Below are 21,652 nucleotides of genomic sequence, written 5' to 3'. Positions count from 1 at the left end.
ATAATGTACTGGTTAGGCACAGGAGTACATTCAGCCAGAGACTCATTCCACCGAGATGCAACACTGCGCATCATAGGAAGTCATTCCTGCCTGTTGCCATCAAACTTTACAACTCCTCCCTCGGAGTGTCAGACACCCTGAGCCAATAGGCTGGTCCTGGACTTATTTCCACTTGGCATAGTTTACTTATTATTATTTAATTATTTATGGTTTTATATTGCTGTATTTCTACACTATTCTTGGTTGGTGCGACTGTAAAGAAACCCAATTTCCCTCGGGATCAATAAAGTATGTCTGTCTGTCTATTCTTAAAGGTTGCCCCTCAATTTTGATGCTGTTCCCTCTCTAGTTTTGGATACCTCTACCATAGGAAACATCCTCTCCACATCCACCCTGAGTGATTGGGGGCGTGGTGGAAAGGGCAGGGTTTCAGATTTCTGCATCATTGGGACCTCTTCCAGTGAAGTTATGACCTGAACAGAAAGGATGGCTGACACCTGAAGCCAAGGGGGACCAATATATTCCTGGGCAGGTTTGCTAGAGCTCTTGGGGAGGGTTAGTTTAAGCACTAATTTGGCAGAGGGATGGAACCAAAGTGGTATACAAATTGATGCATTGTATAGTGAGACCATAAGGATGTCAAGCAGTCGATAGGGCAAAATTGCAGTCAGAGGGATGAGCTGAAGTGTAACGGGGACAAAGTTGAAAAGGGTGATAAATACAGGACTGAAGATATCATATTTGAATGCACACAGTATATGGAATAAGGTAATGCAAATCTTGTAATGCAGTTAGAGGTTGGAAGGTAAGACATTGTGGGCATCACTGAGTCTTGGCTGAAAAAAGATGGTGGTTTAACATCCAAGGATACAGTTTGTAACAAAAGGACAGGCAGTTAGGCGGAGGGGATGGGGTGGCTGTATTGAAATCAAATCCATAGAAAGGGGTGACATAAGATTGGAACATGGAGAACCTTTGTGGGTAGAGTTAAGAAAGAGCAAGGTTAAAAAAACTGATGGGAATTATATATAGGCCTCTGAACAATAGCCAGGATGTGGGATATGAATTACAATGGAAGATAGAAAGGCATGTGATAAGACAAAGTTATCATTTTAGGCTTGTTAGCCTGACTTCAGTAGTTGGGAAGATGATGGAGTGCGTTAGTAAGTATGAGATTTCAGGATACTTGGGCATGCATGATAAAATAGACCAAAGGCAGCATTGTTTCCAGAAGAGAAAATCTTGCCTGACATACCTGTTGGAATTATTTGAGTAAATAACAGGCATGATAGAGAAGGGAGAGTCAATGGATGTAATTGTCTTGAATTTTCAGACTGGAACTTGACCCTTGTCTTACCTTCAGAAAAACAGAGCAATTTGCATCTTGATTAACATTTTGATCCAAACAATATACCTGTATTTCTGTGTGTGTTCCTCTATTTCTTAATCTGAAAAATTTTTAAAAAAGGGCAATTATTCCAAATCGCAGAAATATTAAAACTTGAATCATTGAAAAGTTTTCACATGGGTCAAGAGCAGCAGAAGTGATTCTCCTTCAAAGTTCAATTTATTCTCAAAGTACATATTGTATAAGTCCAAGTAGACCTTACTCAGGTTTCATGCATTGATCTCTTCTTCCCACGCACTATCCCCAACACGTTATTTTCAGTATCAGAAACCGATTATTAAAATAATATGAAGTGGACTTCATAGAAGGATGGTATGTGCCACCTTCATACCAAATTTATTGTTGCCAATGCAGAGATTATCAACAAACGTGTTGTCAATGAAGAGCAGATGTTTCTGAATGAAGAATAGCTTCCTGGAAACCACTTTAAACACCACAAATGAAGGCCTTGTGGTAAATTTTGTAACTACAAATGAAAGAAAAAGGGAAAGTTAGGCTCAATGATTAGGATATAGAAATATATTTTCAAAATTAAATCCTAATAACAACTATTAAAATAAGTATGTTTTCATATATTGTGTAAAGTTTTTAAATATTCTGTTTAAGTAGTTGTGAGCTTGTTTCTCCTTATTTTGCAGAGTGAACCTCTGTACATCCCAGTGAAGTTTCATGACTCTGCCAATGATAAAGCTAATAATGACAACATTCCAGGTAGGTTTAGCTTCAGACTCTTACTTTGCCTAGCTTAGCAGAGGGGCATGTCATGTTCAGATTTTGAAGAATCTTGGCCTGGATCAAGTTTGTCATTATACCTTGAATACATGGCATTCCCCAAATAAGTACTAGCAAGTTGGGGAGTTTTTTGTGAATGCATAATTCATGTTCTTATTGAAAAAAACTTCACTGGCAATTTACCAACTTGCTCCCCAGCTGAATTCCACATAGGATCAGGAGCATGCTAGAATTTACCAGCAGTCGTAGTAGGGAATCTGTTCCAGGATCTTGTATTTTAGATCAGTGATTGTGCAGCTTTGGGGATGTAGGAAATATGAATTTAAAATTTTAAATCCGCAGTAAATTTACATCAATGTTTTAATTATTTGTGCAGCCTAAAATTCCAGGAGCTATAATTTTATTCATTAGTCATTTATATGAAATTTTGTCTAATGATCTTAAAATCTCTTTGAGCAACATACATTGCATTTCCTTCATCCGCCTTCTCTGCTTTTTCACCAAAAAAATCCAGTTAAAATTAGCAAAACATGACTTAGTTATACAAGTCCATACTGGTTCTCCTGAACTACTGAATTGGAAGTGTGCCTCTCCAAGTACTTTTTAACTTTTTTTCCTCTGACTGTTGTTCCACTGATCCCAAGGTGACCAGTCTATACTTACAAGAGATATTATTTAACAAGGTATTTTATTTGTTGTTCCAATCTCATGGTAGATTATGTTGTCTTCACTCCTCCCTCTGAGCAAGCTGGGACCTGATAAACTCAACGTACCTTTATATTGTTAGTTTGCAGTGGTTATGTGTTCAACAAACTTTTTGAAGTTTCTATTTTGTTCCATTTTCTGCCTGCTTATTATAATACTCATACCATCTCTCATACTCCATGCATCACATTGTCAGATAGAACAATCAATCAATTACATTTTGATTTTGTACCTAATAATTCTTACATTGTGTTGTGGTTATTTAAATCTGTTGTAAATGTTATGTGAGACTTCATCTATCTAAATTACTATTGTTGTTTAATGTTAGTGAATTGTTAATGTAGCAATTAATGCTGATGCTGCAGAGACCCAGGATCCTGAGTTTCATCCTGACCTTCTGTTATTTGTGCGACCGCATGGGCTTTCTCTGGGAACTCTGGTTCCCCTCCACATTGTGAAGACATGCTGGCTGGTTACTGTAAATTACCCTTAATGTAAGTACATGGCGGGGGAATTGGTGGTGGGACGGGTAGGTTAATGGGTATGTGAGAATAGATCACAGAGAAATAAGTAGGAAAATGCTCTGAGAACTGGCCTGTACCCATGTGGTCACACAGACAACAGCAAAGGTGAGGATAAAACCCAGGATCCTGGGTCACTGCAGCATCAACATTAATGGCTGCATTGAAATATGTGTAATAATATCTGTAACTGTAGACTGAATGACCTCTTTCTGCTTTCTGCGAGACACAAGATTTCCAAATGGAAACTGTTGTCCGGTTTCAGCACATTAGTCAGAGAACTTCTGTATGCCACTAAATAAACAGAAAGGGAAAAAACATCATTTATTTCACCTAGATCAAAATAACATTTGTCTGTTTATCAAGCTTCAGGATTCAGGCTTCAATCAGATTAGCCTTGGTGTTATTGTATAGCAGAGAATACTTGAGTACATTGCTCTTGCTCCTAAATCATATATTTGTAATATTTCTATTTCCACTGACAGTGAGAAGCCTGGTTATTTGAGAATTATCAAGATGGACAGGGTGGGGGAGTAAGATGGCATAGATTGGTGCAAGAGCTCCAGCCATAGTGGTATCAGCCAACAAGGAATACCAAAGATTTCAACAAGTAAACACTGTGATCACAATGGAAACAGTGAAAATTGTTTTAAAAAATTAGGTATGTGTTGTGGTACGTACCCTGTAACTGGGTGTCTTACCAGCAAAGATAGAAGTATCCGTTGGAGTCTGGTACTATTTTCAAAACAGTGTTTATTAGTAAAATCTACAAATCAATATCAACAATGCAAATATACAGATAATACACATTAGCAATACTAAACCTAAAAGTATGGGTATAATAGTAATAATAATGAATAATAAACAAGCTCTATCGTTGTCTAGGGCAGGGGTCAGCAACCTTTACCACTGAAAGAGCCACTTGGACCCGTTTCCCACAGAAAAGAAAACACTGGGAGCCGCAAAACCCGTTTGACATTTAAAATGAAATAACACTGCATACAACGTTTTGTTTTGCCTTTATGCTATGTATAAACAAACTATAATGTGTTGCATTTATGAAATTGATGAACTCCTGCAGAGAAAACGAAATTACATTTCTGCATGCAACAAAAACATTTTGACCTCCGAAAAAAAGACGTTGGGTTGAAGGTTACTTTTAAGTAAAATACTCGACGTCTATTTGAGTCCTTCTTGTATTTATGAAAAACGCCAAACTTAAATTTGCCGCCAGCAGCAAACCAAAAATAACGTCAGCCAGCTGTCAACCTGAAAAATAAAAGGACTATTTCACTGAACAATGAAAACATATGAATATACGTTAAATAATAGGCAATTAAAATATTTATCATCCTTGTTCAGGTTGACTCACACCTGACAATGCAGTCGTATTCAGTAGGGATGGATCGATGCTTAGGGAAGGATAATGAACTCTCTGAACTCACAGAAGCGTTTCCCAAACGATGTTTGCATTGCGATGATTGCAGAATGTAAATACTCCGAATTTATCATGTCGTGACCTTGTTTGAACTCTCTCAAATTGGGGAAGTGAGACAATGTGCCTTTCTGTAAATCTCTGGCAAGCAACGTCAACTTGTGCTCGAATGCCAAAACATCCTCCAACATGTGCAGGGCTGTACGTCCTTTCCCCTGAAGAGCTGTGTTCAGCGTGTTCAGGTGCGCTGTCATGTCTACCATGAAGTGTAGCTTTTCCAGCCACTCTGGCTGTTCCAGCTCAGGAAAGGTGAGCCCTTTGCTGCCCAGGAAAGTTTTCACTTCTTCCAGACACGCGCCAAAGCGTTTCAGCACCTCCCCTCTGGACAGCCAGCGATAAAAACACGTTGTAGCGGTGTGCTACACGCAGTCAGTAAACTGCAGTCAAAGATAGCTTTATTCGAACTAAACAGCCTTGCTTTTAAGCCTCTCTCAACCCGCCCCCCATGGGCGCGGATGCTGCAAAAGACACGTACTCACAAACCCCCGTAGGCTATCTCCCTTAGCCTGAACGCTGGCTAATTGTGAGCCGGTTCGGATGTGTCAGGAAATGGGTCGCCACAACGTCTTATTTAGACTGTACAAGATCACCATAATCTTCAAATTTAGATTTACATTTCAAAAACTAACAAACTAACATAAAATACATTTTAATTAAATACTGACCATGTAGCGGTGTGCTACACGCAGCGCTAAAATTACGACACGGAGTCAGTAACTGCAGTCGAAGAAAAAAACTTTATTCGAAATCTTCAGCCTCACTTTTAAGCCTCCCTCAACCTGCCCCCCATGGCGCAGAGGCTCCAAAGCTCTGTGCTCGCAAACCCCCGTAGGCTATCTAATTGTGAGTCGGTTCGGATGTGCCAGGAAAAGGGTCGCCACAACCAATTATTTCCCAAAGCAACAGGGAGCCGCAGCACAGTCGTAAAAGAGCCACATGTGGCTCCGGAGCCGCGGGTTGCCGACCCCCGGTCTAGGGGATAATGAATTATCATGGGAAAGTATAATGTTCAGTTCATGTAGGCTGAGGTAGTTGTTTCTTTTGTTGTAACCGTTGGAGGGAGGGAGGGAGAGAGAGAGGGCAAGCAAACAGTGACAGCCAGTCAAACCTTCCTTTATGTTCTTGATCCGTCGATGTGTTGTTGTGGCCATTCAGGTATGACCCCTCTGTCCTTTAGCTAGATAGTTCTTCTATGGTGGACTCATCACCCAGGCAAGGGTGGACACACACACAAGCCCCCACCGGTCTCGCTATAAACACTGAGTTAAAATTGACAGATCCTTCGTTCAGTCTCCGATGCCCCACACTTTTCTCGTGGGTTCCGACACTTAAGCAGTGCTCACTAGTGTGTCTCCTGTTGTGTCTGAGTGGTGTCTCCCCAGACCTCACTTTTATCCCTACTCACGGGGGCACAGGTGTCAAATCAGTTTTGAATGGCTTAGCCCATCAAACCAGCCCACTCCGGCTGTCCACTGAGGAATTTGAATGAACAGAATGGTACCAAGTAAACAGCCCTCTCCAAAAGACATAACAGTAAATCAATGGCTCCTCTCCTCTCCCTTATCAGCAGCAGATGTTCCAACTTGTTTTCCTCTTGATCTCTCTTTCTTTCTCATGAGCAGCGTGGTAACAGTAACAGTTTGTGATTCTCCTAGGGGAGGGGAAATGGGCAACTCTGTACCCTTCTGCCCATCAGAGTTGTTCATCCTTCGTAACACCCCCATCCTTCTAGGAATTTTCACCAAAGGGGAAAATTAACTAGTACAGCGTTTTACAGGATTACAGAGTTTAGCAAAAATACGGAAGTGTTCTTAACTATAAAGCAATACAGATATACCTTCACTTAGCATCTAGATAACCAGTCAGCGATTACATTGTCACTCCCTTTAATATATTGTATCTTAATAAATTCCTGTAGCATCAGACTCCAACTTAATAACCACCTATTTTTTTTTCCTTTCGTCAGCAAAAAAATACTAAAGGGTTGTGATCTTAAGTATTTATTACAAAATGTGAATCAATACGTGTGTGATTATACTGTAGTACATTACAGAAGTTTGTGCAAATACTAATCTCTATTTTACTTTTAAACTTAACAGTCAATCTTCCATGGTGTTTTTATCTTTTACATGCTTTGTCAAATTCCCTCAAAACCAGATCCTGTGGCATTTGTCAACCTTTTCCTCTTTTCCACTTAACTCTCATATGTTTAGCTTGCTCACCAGTGTGGAATAGGCTTTCACATACTCCTTTCATAGGAGTTATCTTATCACCAATGTTTTCCAAACTTAGCCTATTTTCTGAACTTCCACACAATTCTTTATTTTTGAGCAAGTCATTAATTTTATCTTCAGGACCCTTCATTCTATTAGTTTTCAGTTTAACATCTGCAAGTTGTTTACCTTTGAATTCCAAAACAAACTGTAATTGATTCACAGGCACCTTGTTAACAAGCCATTGTTCCTTCAGCCTGGTTACTGCTTCTAAAACCAATTCAGACTTTAAATTTTCTTTATTTAATTTAGGAACAACACCTTTCCCTTCTCCTTCAATAATATTCACATCACCAGCTTTCATCTCCTCACTAACTTAACACACCTTCTAACACAAACAACTGAGAATTCTCACTTTCCACTGGTACCAAGGTTAACCCTTTCTTCACTGAACCAAGTCCATATGACCCAAAAGAACTGCATTCCTTTTCAACTGAATCAGATACCTCGGACCTTTCCTGAGTTTCATTACTAGGTTCAGTACCATGTGACTCCACACCCTGAACACACTCAAATGGGACATCTACCTCTTCCGGGCTATCTATACCAGTCCCTTTTCCAAATTCTGAGTTACTCCCATCTGGAGTAAATTCAACCCTGCGGGTTAAAACAATTTCATCTGCTACCCCAGCAGACCCCCTCAAGGTAGTGGCATCCTTTTCATCTAGGACTGCCTTCATATCATTATCGGGAACACATTTAAATTTTTCAACTTCAAACTGCTCTGTCAAGCCAGACAGATCATCCATGTCCAACCCTGGACCTTCTAACTGCCTTATCTGTTTCTCATCTTTACTCTGTGCCTCTATAAATTCCCTCTTGGCTAAGGGTAGGTCTACCTCCTCTCCTTTACTCTCTTTCACCTCCCTATTCTCCGCTTTACCATCCCCTAACCCCTCTTGGTACAGGGTCGGTAAAAATGTCTCAGCCAAATAGACACTGGACTGATTTAAACTGACCTCTTTCTCAGCTGCCTTTCTCGACATGCTGCGAGTGATTGCGCATGCGGGATAGTTCTTAGAATCCAGGGGTAGGTCCTCAACACTTACAGGCTTGCTCGTCAATTTCACTGCTGAACACACATCACCACCTGCTAAATCATTACCAAGAAGGACGTCCACGCCGTCTCTCGGTAATTCTGACCGCATCCCTATTTCGACTGGTCCAGGTACCAGGTCACATTTTAAAATGATCCCATGCAAAGGCACAGCTTCTGTCCCTTTTCCTATACCACTTAAAACTACCACTCCAGTCTCAGGACCAAAATCTAGCACCTTAGTTAGGATCAATGACTGATCAGCCTCAGTATCTCTCCAGATTCTCACTGGAACTGGGGTCTCTCCTTCTTTCAGACACCGTCCCTTCTGAATTAAATTTCTCACTCCCCTCTCGTACTCTATCTACCTTTGCCTTCCTCGTCGACTTGCTGATTGACTCAATACACCCTGTAGGGACTGCTGTTTTCCCTTTTCCTGTCTCCTTCTGCGGAGCAAAACACTTAGATGCAGTATGACCAACCTTTCCACAATTATAACAAGTCAAGCCAGGAACCTTCCTGCCAGCCTGCTTGTCTTCCTCCTCACCTTTTCCACTAACTCCCAGCTTATTCTTGACCTTAGCCGGTGGACTTTCTCTACCGTCCCTACTGCCTTTCTGATAACTCTTATTCGAGGAAAACCTTGACTTGTGGGTTAGGGCATATTCATCTGCGAACCTGGCAAATTCCGATAGAGACTTATTCGTCTTCTCATTCAGATACATCCTGATATTATCCGAAACACAACCTTGAAATTCCTCAATCAGAATTAACTCTCTGAAACGATGGAAATCCTCCTCCACCTTTTCTGCAGCATTCCAGTGATCCAAGAGCACACCCTTTTCATAGGCAAACTCTGCATACATCTGATTCCATAGTTTCTTTAAATCTCTGAACTTTTGTCTATACGCTTCAGGTACCAACTCATAGGCCTGAAGGATAGCCTCTTTTACTTCCTCATAATCCTCAGACTCATCCATGGACAATACCACATATGCTCGTTGAGCCTTCCCTTTGAATGCACTTTGTAACAACGCCACCCACTGATCTCTGGGCCACTTCTGATTCACTGCCACCTTTTCAAAATGCATGAAGTAACTATCAACATCAGTCTCCTCGAATGGAGGTACTAACCTAAACTCTCTACTAACATTAAAATTCTCCTCTCTTGTGCTTTCTCCTCGGTCTTTTCCCTGTTGCTTTAACCCCTCCATGTCTAGCGCATGCTGCCTCTGTTTCTCCTTTTCCCTTTCCTCCATCTCCCTTTCAGCCTTTTCCTTCTCCCTTTGCGCCTCTAACTCCTTTAGCTGGAGCTCATACTCCCTTTTCTTCTGTTCCATGTCCAACCTTAATTTTTCCAACTCTAACTGAACCACCCCAACAACTGGTTTCTTTTCAGGGATAAGTTCCAATACCCCTGGCGTGAACACATCCTTGGATATATACTGCTGGGCTATGGCCCTTTGTATCTCCCACTTTTTCATTGACGACTTCACCTCTGTGAGATTTAATCGTTTCGCAATATCCACCAAGACCGTCTTTGTGGCACCCTCTAGTGCCTTCAAAGTCGGGCTTTCTAAAAATTTGTCTATATTCATCTTTGCTGGCTTCCCGTCTGGTTACCCACGCAACCAGATCAAAGTCTGGACTTATAGCCCAATTCACTGGCCCCCCAATTTGGTAATCAAATCCCGGACGAGCCCCCAATTTGTTACGTACCCCGTAACTGGGTGTCTTACCAGCAAAGATAGAAGTATCCGTTGGAGTCTGGTACTATTTTCAACACAGTGTTTATTAGTAAAATATACAAATCAATATCAACAGTGCAAATATACAGATAATACACATTAGCAATACTAAACCTAAAAGTGTGGGTATAATAACAATAAATAATAAACAAGGTCTATCGTTGTCTAGGGGATAATGAATTATCATGGGAAAGTATAAAGTTCAGTTCTGTTCATGTAGGCTGAGGTAGTTGTTGGTTCTTTTGTTGTAACCGTTGGAGGGAGGGAGAGGGAGAGAGAGAGAGAGAGAGAGAGAGCGCGCAAACAGTGACAGCCAGTCAAACCTTCCTTTATGTTCTTGATCTGTCGATGTGTTGTTGTGGCCATTCAGGTATGACCCCTCTGTCCTTTAGCTAGACCGTTCTTCTATGGTGGACTCGTCACCCAGGCAAGGGTGGACATACACACAAGCTCCCACCGGCCTTGCTATAAACACTGTGAGTTAAAATTGACCGATCCTTCGTTCGATCTCCAATGCCCCACACTTTTCTCGTGGGTTCCAACACTTAAGCAGTGCTCACTAGTGTGTCTCCTGTTGTGTCTGCGGGGTGTCTCCCCAGACCTCACTTTTATCCCTACTCATGGGGTCTCAGGTGTCAATCAGTTTTGAATGGCTTAGCCCATCAAACCAGCCCACTCCGGCTGTCCACTGAGGAATTTTAATGAACAGAATGGTACCAAGTAAACAGCCCTCTCTAAAAGACATAACAGTAAATCAATGGCTCCTCTCCTCCTCTTATCAGCAGCAGATGTTCCAACTTGTTTTCCTCTTGATCTCTCTTTCTCTCTCATGAGCAGCGTGGTAACAGTAACAGTTTGTTATTCTCCCAGGGGAGGGGAAATGGGTAACTCTGTACCCTTCTGCCCATCAGAGTTGAGCATCCTTCGTAACAGTTGTCTACTACAACGTCTCCAAAGAAAATCAGGGCCTTGATGGTCTTAAATGGAGACATAGCTACGTGTCCTTGGAGCTATGCAATAAAACCAGTTTGTTCATTATGTCCCATGTGGTATAGCATTCATGTTCAGGGTCTTTCCATGAGCTTGATTGTTCTTGGCAAATTTTTCTACAGAAGTGGTTTGACATTCCCTTCTTTACAAGATAGGTGATGCCAGCTGTTATCAATACTCTTCAGAGATTGTCTACCTGACATCAGTGATCACAAAACCAGGACGTGATTTACATCAGCTGCTCATATGACCCTACTCAGGGTCTAAGCAGCTGCTTCACCCAAGGGTAACCTGCAGGTTGGGGGGGTGGGGGGGGAGAAGGAACACATTATACCTCCTTTGGTAGAGATGTATCTCCACTCCACCAGCCCATGGTTACTGTAATAAAATAGTGATCTTAAAAGCATTAATGCAAAAAATGCAGAAACATGTTGGATTATATTGTTCTAGAAATAGTGATTTTGAGAGGGAAACGTAATGTAGAAAGTGATTTGGAAGTAGAAAGAAAACAGGATCTTTGAGTCTTTCAATATACATAGTGTCATGAATTAAAATTAATTTGAAATGTCTCGATGTGACTTTACTACAACTTATTCTTCAAAGTGACTTTGTCCAAGGACATTCAGCAGTGACAGACATTGCTGTGAAATACCTCAAAATGATTTTACTACAACTTGATCTTTAAAGAGACCTTGTTAAAGGACATTAAGTGACAGCTATCATTGCTAGAGCAACCTATTTTATTGGTATCTGAATATTCAAACTTTTAAGCAGCAAGTTACTTGATTGAGAGATGTTTTAACCTATTTACCTTTGTTGACCCAGAGATGCTGTGGGTAACTTGAATGTTTCTTTCAGTCTTGCCACTACTACCTCAAGTTGAAAATCTAGCAGCGAGTACTGAGACCTTCACAGTATGTCTAATTCATTACCTCAGCCGTGGAAATGTAGAGAGGATGTAAATTAATTTTTTCTTGTCAAATTCATCCTTTTTGATCTGTTTATCCTTGATCTTCATTTCCTAAAGGCATAACATTGTGTGGAGCTATTTCCTTGAATTAAGTTGGTAAATTACTAAATTGTTTAATATTTTTCATCACAAGCTAAAGTAGGTCAATGGCAGATGCAATCTCAATGGCTTTCCACCAGGCCAACACAAAAGCCTACGTCAGGATGCTGCTCATTGACTGTAGCTCAGCATTTAATACCATAATTCCCACAATCCTGATTGAGAAGTTGCAGAATCTGGCCTCTGTACCTCCCTGCGCATTGGATCCTCGACTTACTAACCAGAAGACCACAATCTGTGCAGATTGGTGATAACACATCCTCCTCGCTGACAATCACATGACTGTGTGGCTAGGCAAAGCTCAAATGCCATCCATAAATTTGCTGACGATACAACTATTGTTGGCAGAATATCAGGTGGTGACGAGAGGGCGTACTGGAGTGAGATATGTCAATTAATGGAGTGGTGCCACAGCAACAACCTGGCACTCAATGTCAATAAGACGAAAGAGCTGATTGTGGACATCAGGAAAGGTAAAACGAAGGAACACATATCAATCCTCATAGAAGGAACAGAAGTGGAGAAAGTGAACAGATTCAAGTTCCTGGGTGTCAAGATCTCTGAGGATCTAACTGGTCCCAACTTATCGATGTAGTTATAAAGAAGGGAAGACAGCAGTTATATTTTATTAAGTTTTGAAAAGATTTGGCATGTCAACAAATACACTCAGAAACTTCTATAATTGTACAGTGGAGAGCATTCTGACTGGCTGCATCACTGTCTGGTATGGAGGAGCTACTGCACAAGACCAAAAGAAGCTGCAGAAAGTTGTAAATCTAGTCAGCTCCATCTTGGGTACTAGCCTACAAAGTACCCAGGACATCTTTAGGGAGCAGTGTGTCAAAAACGCAGCATCCATTATTAAGGATCTCCAGTACCCAGGGCATGCCCTTTTCTCACTGTTACCATTAGGTAGGAGGCACAGAAACGTGAAGGCACACATTCAGTGATTCAGGAACAGCTTCTTCCCCTCTGCCATCCGATTCCTAAATGGACATTTAGTCTCTGGACGTTACCTCACTTGTTTTTTTTCAATATACAGTGTTTATGTTTTTGCACGTTTTTTAAACTATGCGATATACGTAATTGATTTACTTGTTTATTTATTATTTTTATTTTATTTATTATTATTATTTCATTTTCCCTGCTGCTAAATTAACAAATTTCACATCACATCCCAGTGATAATAAACCTAATTTTGATTCTGATGTACCTGTGTGTTTATCCATTCAAAGTCCAAATCCAAAAAGAGTGTAATGGGGAGGAATGTTTCATTAAAGAACATAAACGCTTGAGCTCAAAAGTAAAAATGGTGGAAACACTCGGCATCATAGTTCTGAAGAAATCTACTTACCTGAAATGGAATAGTTTTTCTATGGATGCAGCCTAACAAGCTGAGTGGTTCTGGCATTTTATCTTTTCATTATTAAAGAAAATAAATGCTTCATTGAAATGCTAGAAGTTTTATATGAATTTGTTTTGTTTATAGCTGTGAAAAAGACACGTGTTCGATTCAGTAATATTATGGAGGTGCGGCAGCTTCCAGCTCATCACGCATTTGAAGCAAAGCTGTCTAGGATGTCCTATCCAGCAGCAAAGGATCATGAAGCGGCACTAAAATCTGCTGGCAAACTGACAATATCACAAGTAGCAAAAATCAGCTTTTTCTTCTGCTTTGTGGTGAGTATCTCCTCTCGTCCTGCATTATTGCACAGCACAGAACAGATCCGTTGGCACAAAGTAAACCTACAATATAACCCTTCCCAAATACATTGCCCACCATTTTCCTACCATCCATGTGCCTACCTAAGTGATTTTTAAATGTATCTAATGCATCTAATCATAATAGTGGCCGAAGGAACTAGCGTAAAGGATGAACTGAAGGAAATTTATATTAGGCAAGAAATGGTGTTGGATAGACTGTTGAGTCTGATGGCTGATAAGTCCCCAGGACCTGATGGTCTGCATCCCAGGGTACTTAAAGAGGTGGCTCTAGAAATCGTGGACACATTGGTAATCATTTTCCAATGTTCTATTGATTCAGGAACAGTTCCTGCTGATTGGAGGGTGGTTAATGTTGTCCCACTTTTCAAGAAAGGAGGGAGAAAGAAAACAGGGAATTGTAGACCAGTTAGCCTGACATCAGTGGTGGGAAAGATGCTGGAGTCAATTATAAAAGAGGAAATTACGACACATTTGGATAGCAGTAGAAGGATCAGTCCGAGTCAGCATGGATTTATGAAGGGAAAATCATGCTTGACTAATCTTCTGGAGTTTTTTGAGGATGTAACTATGAAAATGGACAAGGGAGAGCCAGTGGATGTAGAGTACCTGGACTTCCAGAAAGCTTTTGATAAAGTCCCACATAGGAGATTAGTGGGCAAAATTAGGGCACATGGTATTGGGGGCAGAGTACTGTCATGGATTGAAAATTGGCTGGCTGACAGGAAACAAAGAGTAGTGATTAACAGGTCCCTTTCGGAATGGCAGGCTGTGACCAGTGTGGTACCGCAAGGTTCAGTGCTGGGACCGCAGCTGTTTACAATATACATTAATGATTTAGATGAAGGGATTAAAAGTAACATTAGCAAATTTGCCAGTGCCACAAAGCTGGGTGGCAGTGTGAAATGTCAGGAGGATGTTATGAGAATGCAGGTTGACATAGACAGGCTAGGTTAGTGGGCAAATGCAGTTTAATGTTGATAAATGTGAGGTTATTCACTTTGGTGGCAAGAACAGGAAGGCAGGTTACTATCTAAATGGAGTCAAGTTAGGAAAAGGGGAAGTACAACGAGATCTAGATGTTCCTGTACATTAGGCAATGAAAGCAAGCATGCAGGTACAGCAGGCAGTGAAGAAAGCTAATGGCATGCTGGCTTTTATAACAAGAGGAATTGAGTATAGGAGTAAAGAGGTCCTTCTGCAGCTGTACAGGGCCCTGGTGAGACCCCACCTGGAGTATTGTGTACTGTTTTCGTCTCCAAATTTGAGGAAGGACATTCTTGCTATTGAGGGAGTGCAGCATATGTTCACAAGGTTAATTCCTGGAATGGCAGGACTGTCATATGTTGAAAGATTGAGGCGACTGGGCTTGTATACTCTGGAATTTAGAAGGATGAGAGGGGATCTGATTGGAACATGTAAGATTATTAAGGGATTGGACACACTGGAGGCAGGAAGCATGTTCCCGCTGATGGGTGAGTCCAGAACTAGAGGCCACAGTTTAAGAATGAGGGGTAAGCCATTTAGAACAGAGATGCAGAAAAACTTTTTCACCCAGAGAGTGGTGGATATGTGGAATGCTCTGCCCCAGAAGGCAGTGGAGGCCAAGTCTCTGGATTCATTCAAGATAGAGTTAGATAGAGCTCTTATAGATAGTGGGGTCAAGGGATATGGGGAGAGGACAGGAATGGGGTACTGATTGTGTATGTTCAGCCATGATCACAGTGAATGGCGGTGCTGGCTAAAAGGGCCAAATGGCCTGCTCCTGCACCTACTACCTATTGTCTATTATCTGCCCCTACTACCACCCTTGGCAGGGCATTGTACGCACCCACTACCCTCTGTGTAAAAATGGTTATGACTGGTGATGAATCTGTGGAATTCATTGCCATAGTTGGCTGCGGGGACCAAGTCATTGGATATATTCAAAGCAGAGGTTGATAGATTCCTGACTGGTCAGAGCATGAAGGGATATGGGGAGAATACAGGAGAGGGAAATGGTTCAGCCATAATGAAAAGGCAGAGCAGACGATGGGCCAAATGGCCTAATTCTGTTATATCTTGTGGTCTATTCGTATGACTAGTGCAAGCAATGAACATATTAAAGATAAGCCAATGTGTTCCAAAAGGTGGGATGGAGTTTCTCTATAAACAGTATAAATGGCTAAATTTCTTCTTTAGAAAATTACATATGGATATATTCTTCACCACATCAAGTATTGCATTTCAATTAATTGGATACAGGAAAATATACACTGCAATTGACTTAACATCATAGAAGTATCTAATATGCGTTCATTAGTCTTATCAACATCATTTGACATTGTGTTGGAATTATATATTTATAAATAGTTTTTTTACTGTTAAAATATTTATCATTTATGTTTTACAATTAAAATGATTGAACAGAAATATTAATGCACCATATATATGTTATAAACTGTACATTTTGACTTAAACTGTACTATTAATGTTATAGTGGTTTCTGGCAAACTTTTCCTACCAGGAGGCATTGTCTTATACCCAGGTGGCAATTGTTAATATTTTGTCCTCTACTTCTGGTAAGTTGTATGCTCTGTCTTTTGAACTGTATGGAAAATTAGTTTAGAGAAATTAAGTGTTAGGATTTGTTAAATTTGTGTTTTTAAATAAAAAATTGGCTTATTACCAAAATTACATATTACTGTATAATGAAAACTCAACATAATTAATGTTAAAGTAGATTTTTGTAAAAGATTTAATCAAACCCTCAATCCTGATTTACCACTTATTGCTCATTTGCACCTCAGCTCTATTTAGCATTTTGAACACTCATTTCTTTCAGTACCATTACCTAACAAAAGAAAACTGAATGTTTTAGATGACCCAATGTCCGTAATGTATGTGTACCAACTACTTAAAGGATTTATAAGGCATCTTTTTCTGGATCACCCCACCATAGGAAGCTTACCTACCAAAACTGTTTGCTACCTTAAAATGTTATTTAGATCATCTTCAACTTCCAAAACTTCTGATGTATACAAAAAATCTTTTTCAATATTTTTATTATTATTATTAATATCAACATAATAAGAATGATACATAGATAATGGGATTACAAACATACACATTTCAACTGAACATGAAAGAATACATAAGCAATAGTTACAGTATAAATGAGTATTCCCAAATCATGGACGATACAATTTACAAATAAACAAGGCAAACCTAGGTACATCATAATATATATTTTTTAAAAAACAGAAAAAAGAAAAAGAAAAAAATTATGCAAGAAAAACTAATCTAACAATCTAATAACAAATAAGGAAAAAAACGAAAAAGGGAAAAAGAAAAAATGAAAAAAAAGGGCTGTTTATAATATCTAACAAAAATACCAAATCATCAGTGTCGTCAACTCCAATCCTCTCAACATATGTCAAATCAAAACTGGAAAAACAAATAGGCTTGGAACAGGGTCACATTACATCATATGAAAATATTGAATAAATGGTCTCCATATCTTTTCAAAATTAATAGAAGTATCAAATACAACACTTCTAATTTTTTCTAAATTTAGACATAACATAGTTTGAGAAAACCAATGAAATATGGTAGGAGGATTAATTTCTTTCCAATTCAACAAAATAGATCTTCTAGCCATTAATGTAAGAAATGCAATCATTCGACAAGCAGAAGAGGATAAATGGACTGAGTCCATCCTTGGTAAACCAAAACTTGCGGTAATAGGATGAGGTTGTAAATCAATGTTCAATACCGTGGAAATAATATCAAAAGTGTCTTTCCAATATTTTTTCAAAACTGGACAAGACCAGAACATATGAGTTAAAGACGCTATCTCAGAATGACATCTGTCACAAATAGGATTTATATAGTAATAAAAATGAGCCAATTTATCCTTAGACATGTGAGCCCTATGCACAACTTTAAACTGTATTCATGAATGTTTAGCACATATAGATGATGAATTAACTAATTGAAGAATTTTATCCCAATTCTCAATAGGGATAGTAAGGTTAAGTTCTCTTTCCCAATCATTTTTAATCTTTTAGAAGGGCTCTGAACGTATCTTCATAATTATATTGTAAAGTTTTGATATTAGCCCTTTCTGAGAAGGATTTAGTTCAAACAAATTCTCCAAAATACCTGAAGACACAAGATTTGGAAAGGTAGGAAGTACAGTATTTAAGAAATTCCTAATCTGTAAATATCTAAAAAAATGAAATCTAGTCAAATTATATTTATTAGATAATTGTTCAAAAGACATAAAACAATTATCCAAAAATAAATCGGAAAATCGTAGTAATCCTTTAGTCTTCCAAGCTGAAGAAGCTTGGTCTATAATAGAAGGATAAAAAAAGCAATTGGATACAATAGGAATATTTAAAACAAACTGAGTCAACCCAAAAAAATTCCGAAATTGAAACCATATACGTAAATTATGTTTAACAATCGGATTGTCAATTCGTTTCTGCAATTTAGAAAGAGCAAAGGGAAGAGAAGACCCTAAAATAGAACCCAATGAAAATCCTTGTACAGATTTAATTTCCAGGTTCACCCAATGAGGGCTAAAAGATAAATCCCAATCCTTTAACCAACATATCAAATATTGGATATTGACTGCCCAATAATAAAATCTAAAATTAGGCAATGCCAATCCACCTTCCTTCCTTGCCTTCTGTAAATATTTTTTACCTAATCTAGGATTTTTTTTCTGCCATATATATGAGGAAATTTTTGAATCAACATTAGCAAAAAAAGATTTCGGAATAAAAATTGGTACTGCTTGAAATATATATAGAAACTTGGGTAAAATAACCATCTTAATAGCATTAATCCAACCTATCAGAGATACTGGTGACCATTTAGTAAACAAACATTTAATCTGATCGATTAGGGGTAAAAAATTAACCTTAAATAAGTCCTTATAGTTTTTTGTGATTTTAATCCCTAAGTAAATAAAAGAGTCATTAACTAATTTAAAAGGTAAAATTCCATAAATTGGAACCTGTCTTTTTAAAGGAAACAATTCACTCTTATTAAGATTTAATTTATACCCGGAAAAATTACTAAATTGAACCAACAATGATATAACTGCAGGAATGGATTTCTCAGGATCAGAAATAAATAATAATAAATCATCTGCATATAATGATAGCTTATGTATATCCATCCCATGATTAATGCCAAAAATGTTCTGTGATTCTCTGATAGCAATTGCCAAGGGTTCTAAAGCAATATCAAATAATAATGGACTAAGAGGACGGCCTTGTCTAGTGCCCCGAAATAAATGAAAAAAGGGAGATCTTTGTTTAGTAGTAAGCACCGAGGCTACTGGAGAATGATATATCAGTTTAATCCAGGAAATTAATGTCAGACTAAAATTAAACTTCTCAAGCACAGTAAATAAGTATGGCCATTCAACTCTATCAAATGCTTTCTCCGCATCTAATGAAATGACACATTCTGAAGTGCTATGTGAAGGAGTATAAACAATATTCAATAATCTCCTAACATTGAAAAAAGAATAGCAATTTTTAATAAAACCAGTTTGATCTTCCGAGATAATTTGAGGTAATACCTTCTCCAGCCTGGACGCCAGTAACTTGGAAAAGATCTTGGAATCTACATTTAATAAAGATATTGGTCGATAGGATGCACAGTCAGTAGGGTCTTTATCTTTCTTCAATATTAAAGAAATGGAAGCTCTATAAAAAGATTGTGGCAGATTACCCAATCTAATTGCTTCTTCAAAAACCCTGCATAACCAAGGAGAGGGAGTAGCGGAAAAACATTTAAAAAATTCCATCTGGACCTGGTGCTTTCCCAGAATTCATAGAGGAAATAACCCCTTTAATTTCTGCATTTGTAATAGGAGTTTCTAATATTGAAAGATCATCTGATGATAATTTTGGAAAATTCAATTTCCCAAGAAAATCACAAGTGGTATTATAAACATGAGGGAATTCAGAATGATACAGGGAGGTATAAAAATCTTGAAAAGATTTGTTTATCTCATGGTTAACTGTCAGATCCCCATTCTGCTGACGAGTCTTAGTAATTTGACGTTTAACCAAAGCATTCTTCAATTGACTAGCTAACAGTTTACCCGATTTATCACTATGTATATAAAAATCAGATCTGGTTTTCATTAATTGATTTTCAATCGAAGATGTAAGTAATAAACTATGTTCCATTTGAAGTTCAACCCTTTGTTTGTAAAGCTCCTTACTAGGAGCAGTCAAATATTTCTTGTCAATCTCTAATTTTATCAACCAATAAAAGAGTTTCCTTCTTAATGCGTTTTCTCAGACCAACGGAGTAGGAGATAATCTGTCCACGTATATATGCTTTAAAAGTGTCCCAAAGTGTTCTGCAAGAAGTATCATCTGTGGAATTAGTTGAAAAGAAATCGATCTGTTCCTTCATAAATTTAATAAAATCTGGATCTTGCAGTAAGGTAGAATCAAATCGCCATTGTCTAGCACTAGAAGCTGTATCCGTAAATTTAATAGAAAGTTTTAATGGAGCATGGTCAGAGATGTCTATAATATCATAATTACAACCAATTACCGATGGAATAAACCAAGAGTCAATAAAAAAAAATCAATTCTCGAGTAAGAATGATAAACATGTGAGAAAAATGAAAACTCTTTGTCCTTAGAATGCCGAAATCTCCAAATATCAAAAATTCCATTATCAGTCAAAAAAGAGTTAATATAAGTGGCCCACTTATTAGGTAAAGTCTGAGTAGTTATAGATTTGTCCAACAAAGGATTTAAACAACAATTAAAGTCACCACCCATTATTAACTTATATTCATTTAGATTAGGTAGAGAAGTAAATAAGGACAAAAAAATCGGGATAATCCACATTTGGAGCATAAACATTAACCGTAGCAACCTTTTTGTTAAAAAGTAAGCCAGTAGTTAACAAAAATCTACCATTTTGATCCGAAAAAATATCGTGTTGGACAAATGCAATAGAGGAGTCAATAAAAATTGTAACTCCCTTTACTTTAGCATTCGAATTCGAATGGTACTGTTGACCCCTCCAAAACCTAAAAAACCGGTAATTTTCCTCTTTTCTCACATGAGTTTCTTGTACAAAAATAATATGTGCATTCAGTCTTTGGAATACCTTGAAAATCTTTTTCGGTTTAATCGGATGGTTTAAGCAATTTGTATTCCAAGAGACAAAATTAATGGTCTGAGCCATATTTCTGAAATCAACCCTTTGGTATATAAAGGGTTAACCAAATTATGAACTCATGCACCCGGAAGAGGAACAAAAATAAGGGGCGGACCCGGAAGTGATGACATCGCTGACATTTAAAATTAGCCCAAATGAAAAAAATAAAAAAAACTGATGTAACGAGCATAAGATTTAGAAAAAGATCCCCCCCACCCCCCTCCCCAGCCAGGAAAAGACTGGGAAGAAAGAGAAATGAAACTAAATCTACTCCATATCAGCAGAAGGCAACTCCGTATATAAAGGATAAAAAAGATTCACCCAAACTAAAGAAATAATAATCACTATACTAAAACCAAACTTCTTAATATAATAGCTAGTAAAAAAAAACAAAAAGATTATAATCACTAGTAACTTATAAATCGAGTTAAAACCCAAACAAACAAAAAAAAATTAAGCTGTGATAAGAAATGCATTATAGGAAGAAGACGAGAGAAAAAAAAGGCGAAATAAAAAAAAGCCAAAAATATTTTAGAGAAGAAACCACCATCTTAGTAAAAAAAAATTCACCTTCGAAGGATTAATAATAATGACCAAAGATAAAGTACAGTGATTGAAGTAAGTAAAATAAAAAGAAAAAGTACATCAAAAAAAAACTTTAACTAGAGTATAAAATATAGAGTAAACCTACACCAATAGCCAGAAACAAAATCTTGTTTTCTTGTTTTGGAAACAAAAACCATCTTGCAACGATCAAAATCACTC

At 38.3% G+C, this 21,652-nt stretch overlaps 1 protein-coding gene across 3 annotated transcripts in view; it reads left to right on the top strand.

Moving 5' to 3' along the window:
• Positions 1-21,652, top strand: part of LOC132392448 (solute carrier family 35 member F5-like) — a 193,414-nt gene that overhangs the window by 75,500 nt on the left and 96,262 nt on the right. For all 3 annotated transcript variants that reach the window (XR_009511541.1, XM_059966304.1, XM_059966305.1), the window contains exons 5-7: positions 2,047-2,119; positions 13,467-13,657; positions 16,179-16,260. Coding sequence is in view for 2 of the 3 variants with exons in the window: in XM_059966304.1 (XP_059822287.1) it covers positions 2,047-2,119; positions 13,467-13,657; positions 16,179-16,260 (346 nt within the window). In the remaining variant the exon portion in view is untranslated. The remainder of the gene's footprint in view (positions 1-2,046; positions 2,120-13,466; positions 13,658-16,178; positions 16,261-21,652) is intronic.

This window comes from Hypanus sabinus, chromosome 4 (assembly GCF_030144855.1).
Source record: "Hypanus sabinus isolate sHypSab1 chromosome 4, sHypSab1.hap1, whole genome shotgun sequence".
In the NCBI taxonomy this organism is placed as follows: Eukaryota; Metazoa; Chordata; class Chondrichthyes; order Myliobatiformes; family Dasyatidae; genus Hypanus; species Hypanus sabinus.
Note: the sequence above shows the minus strand (reverse complement) of the source record. Positions and strands in the feature narration are given on the sequence as shown.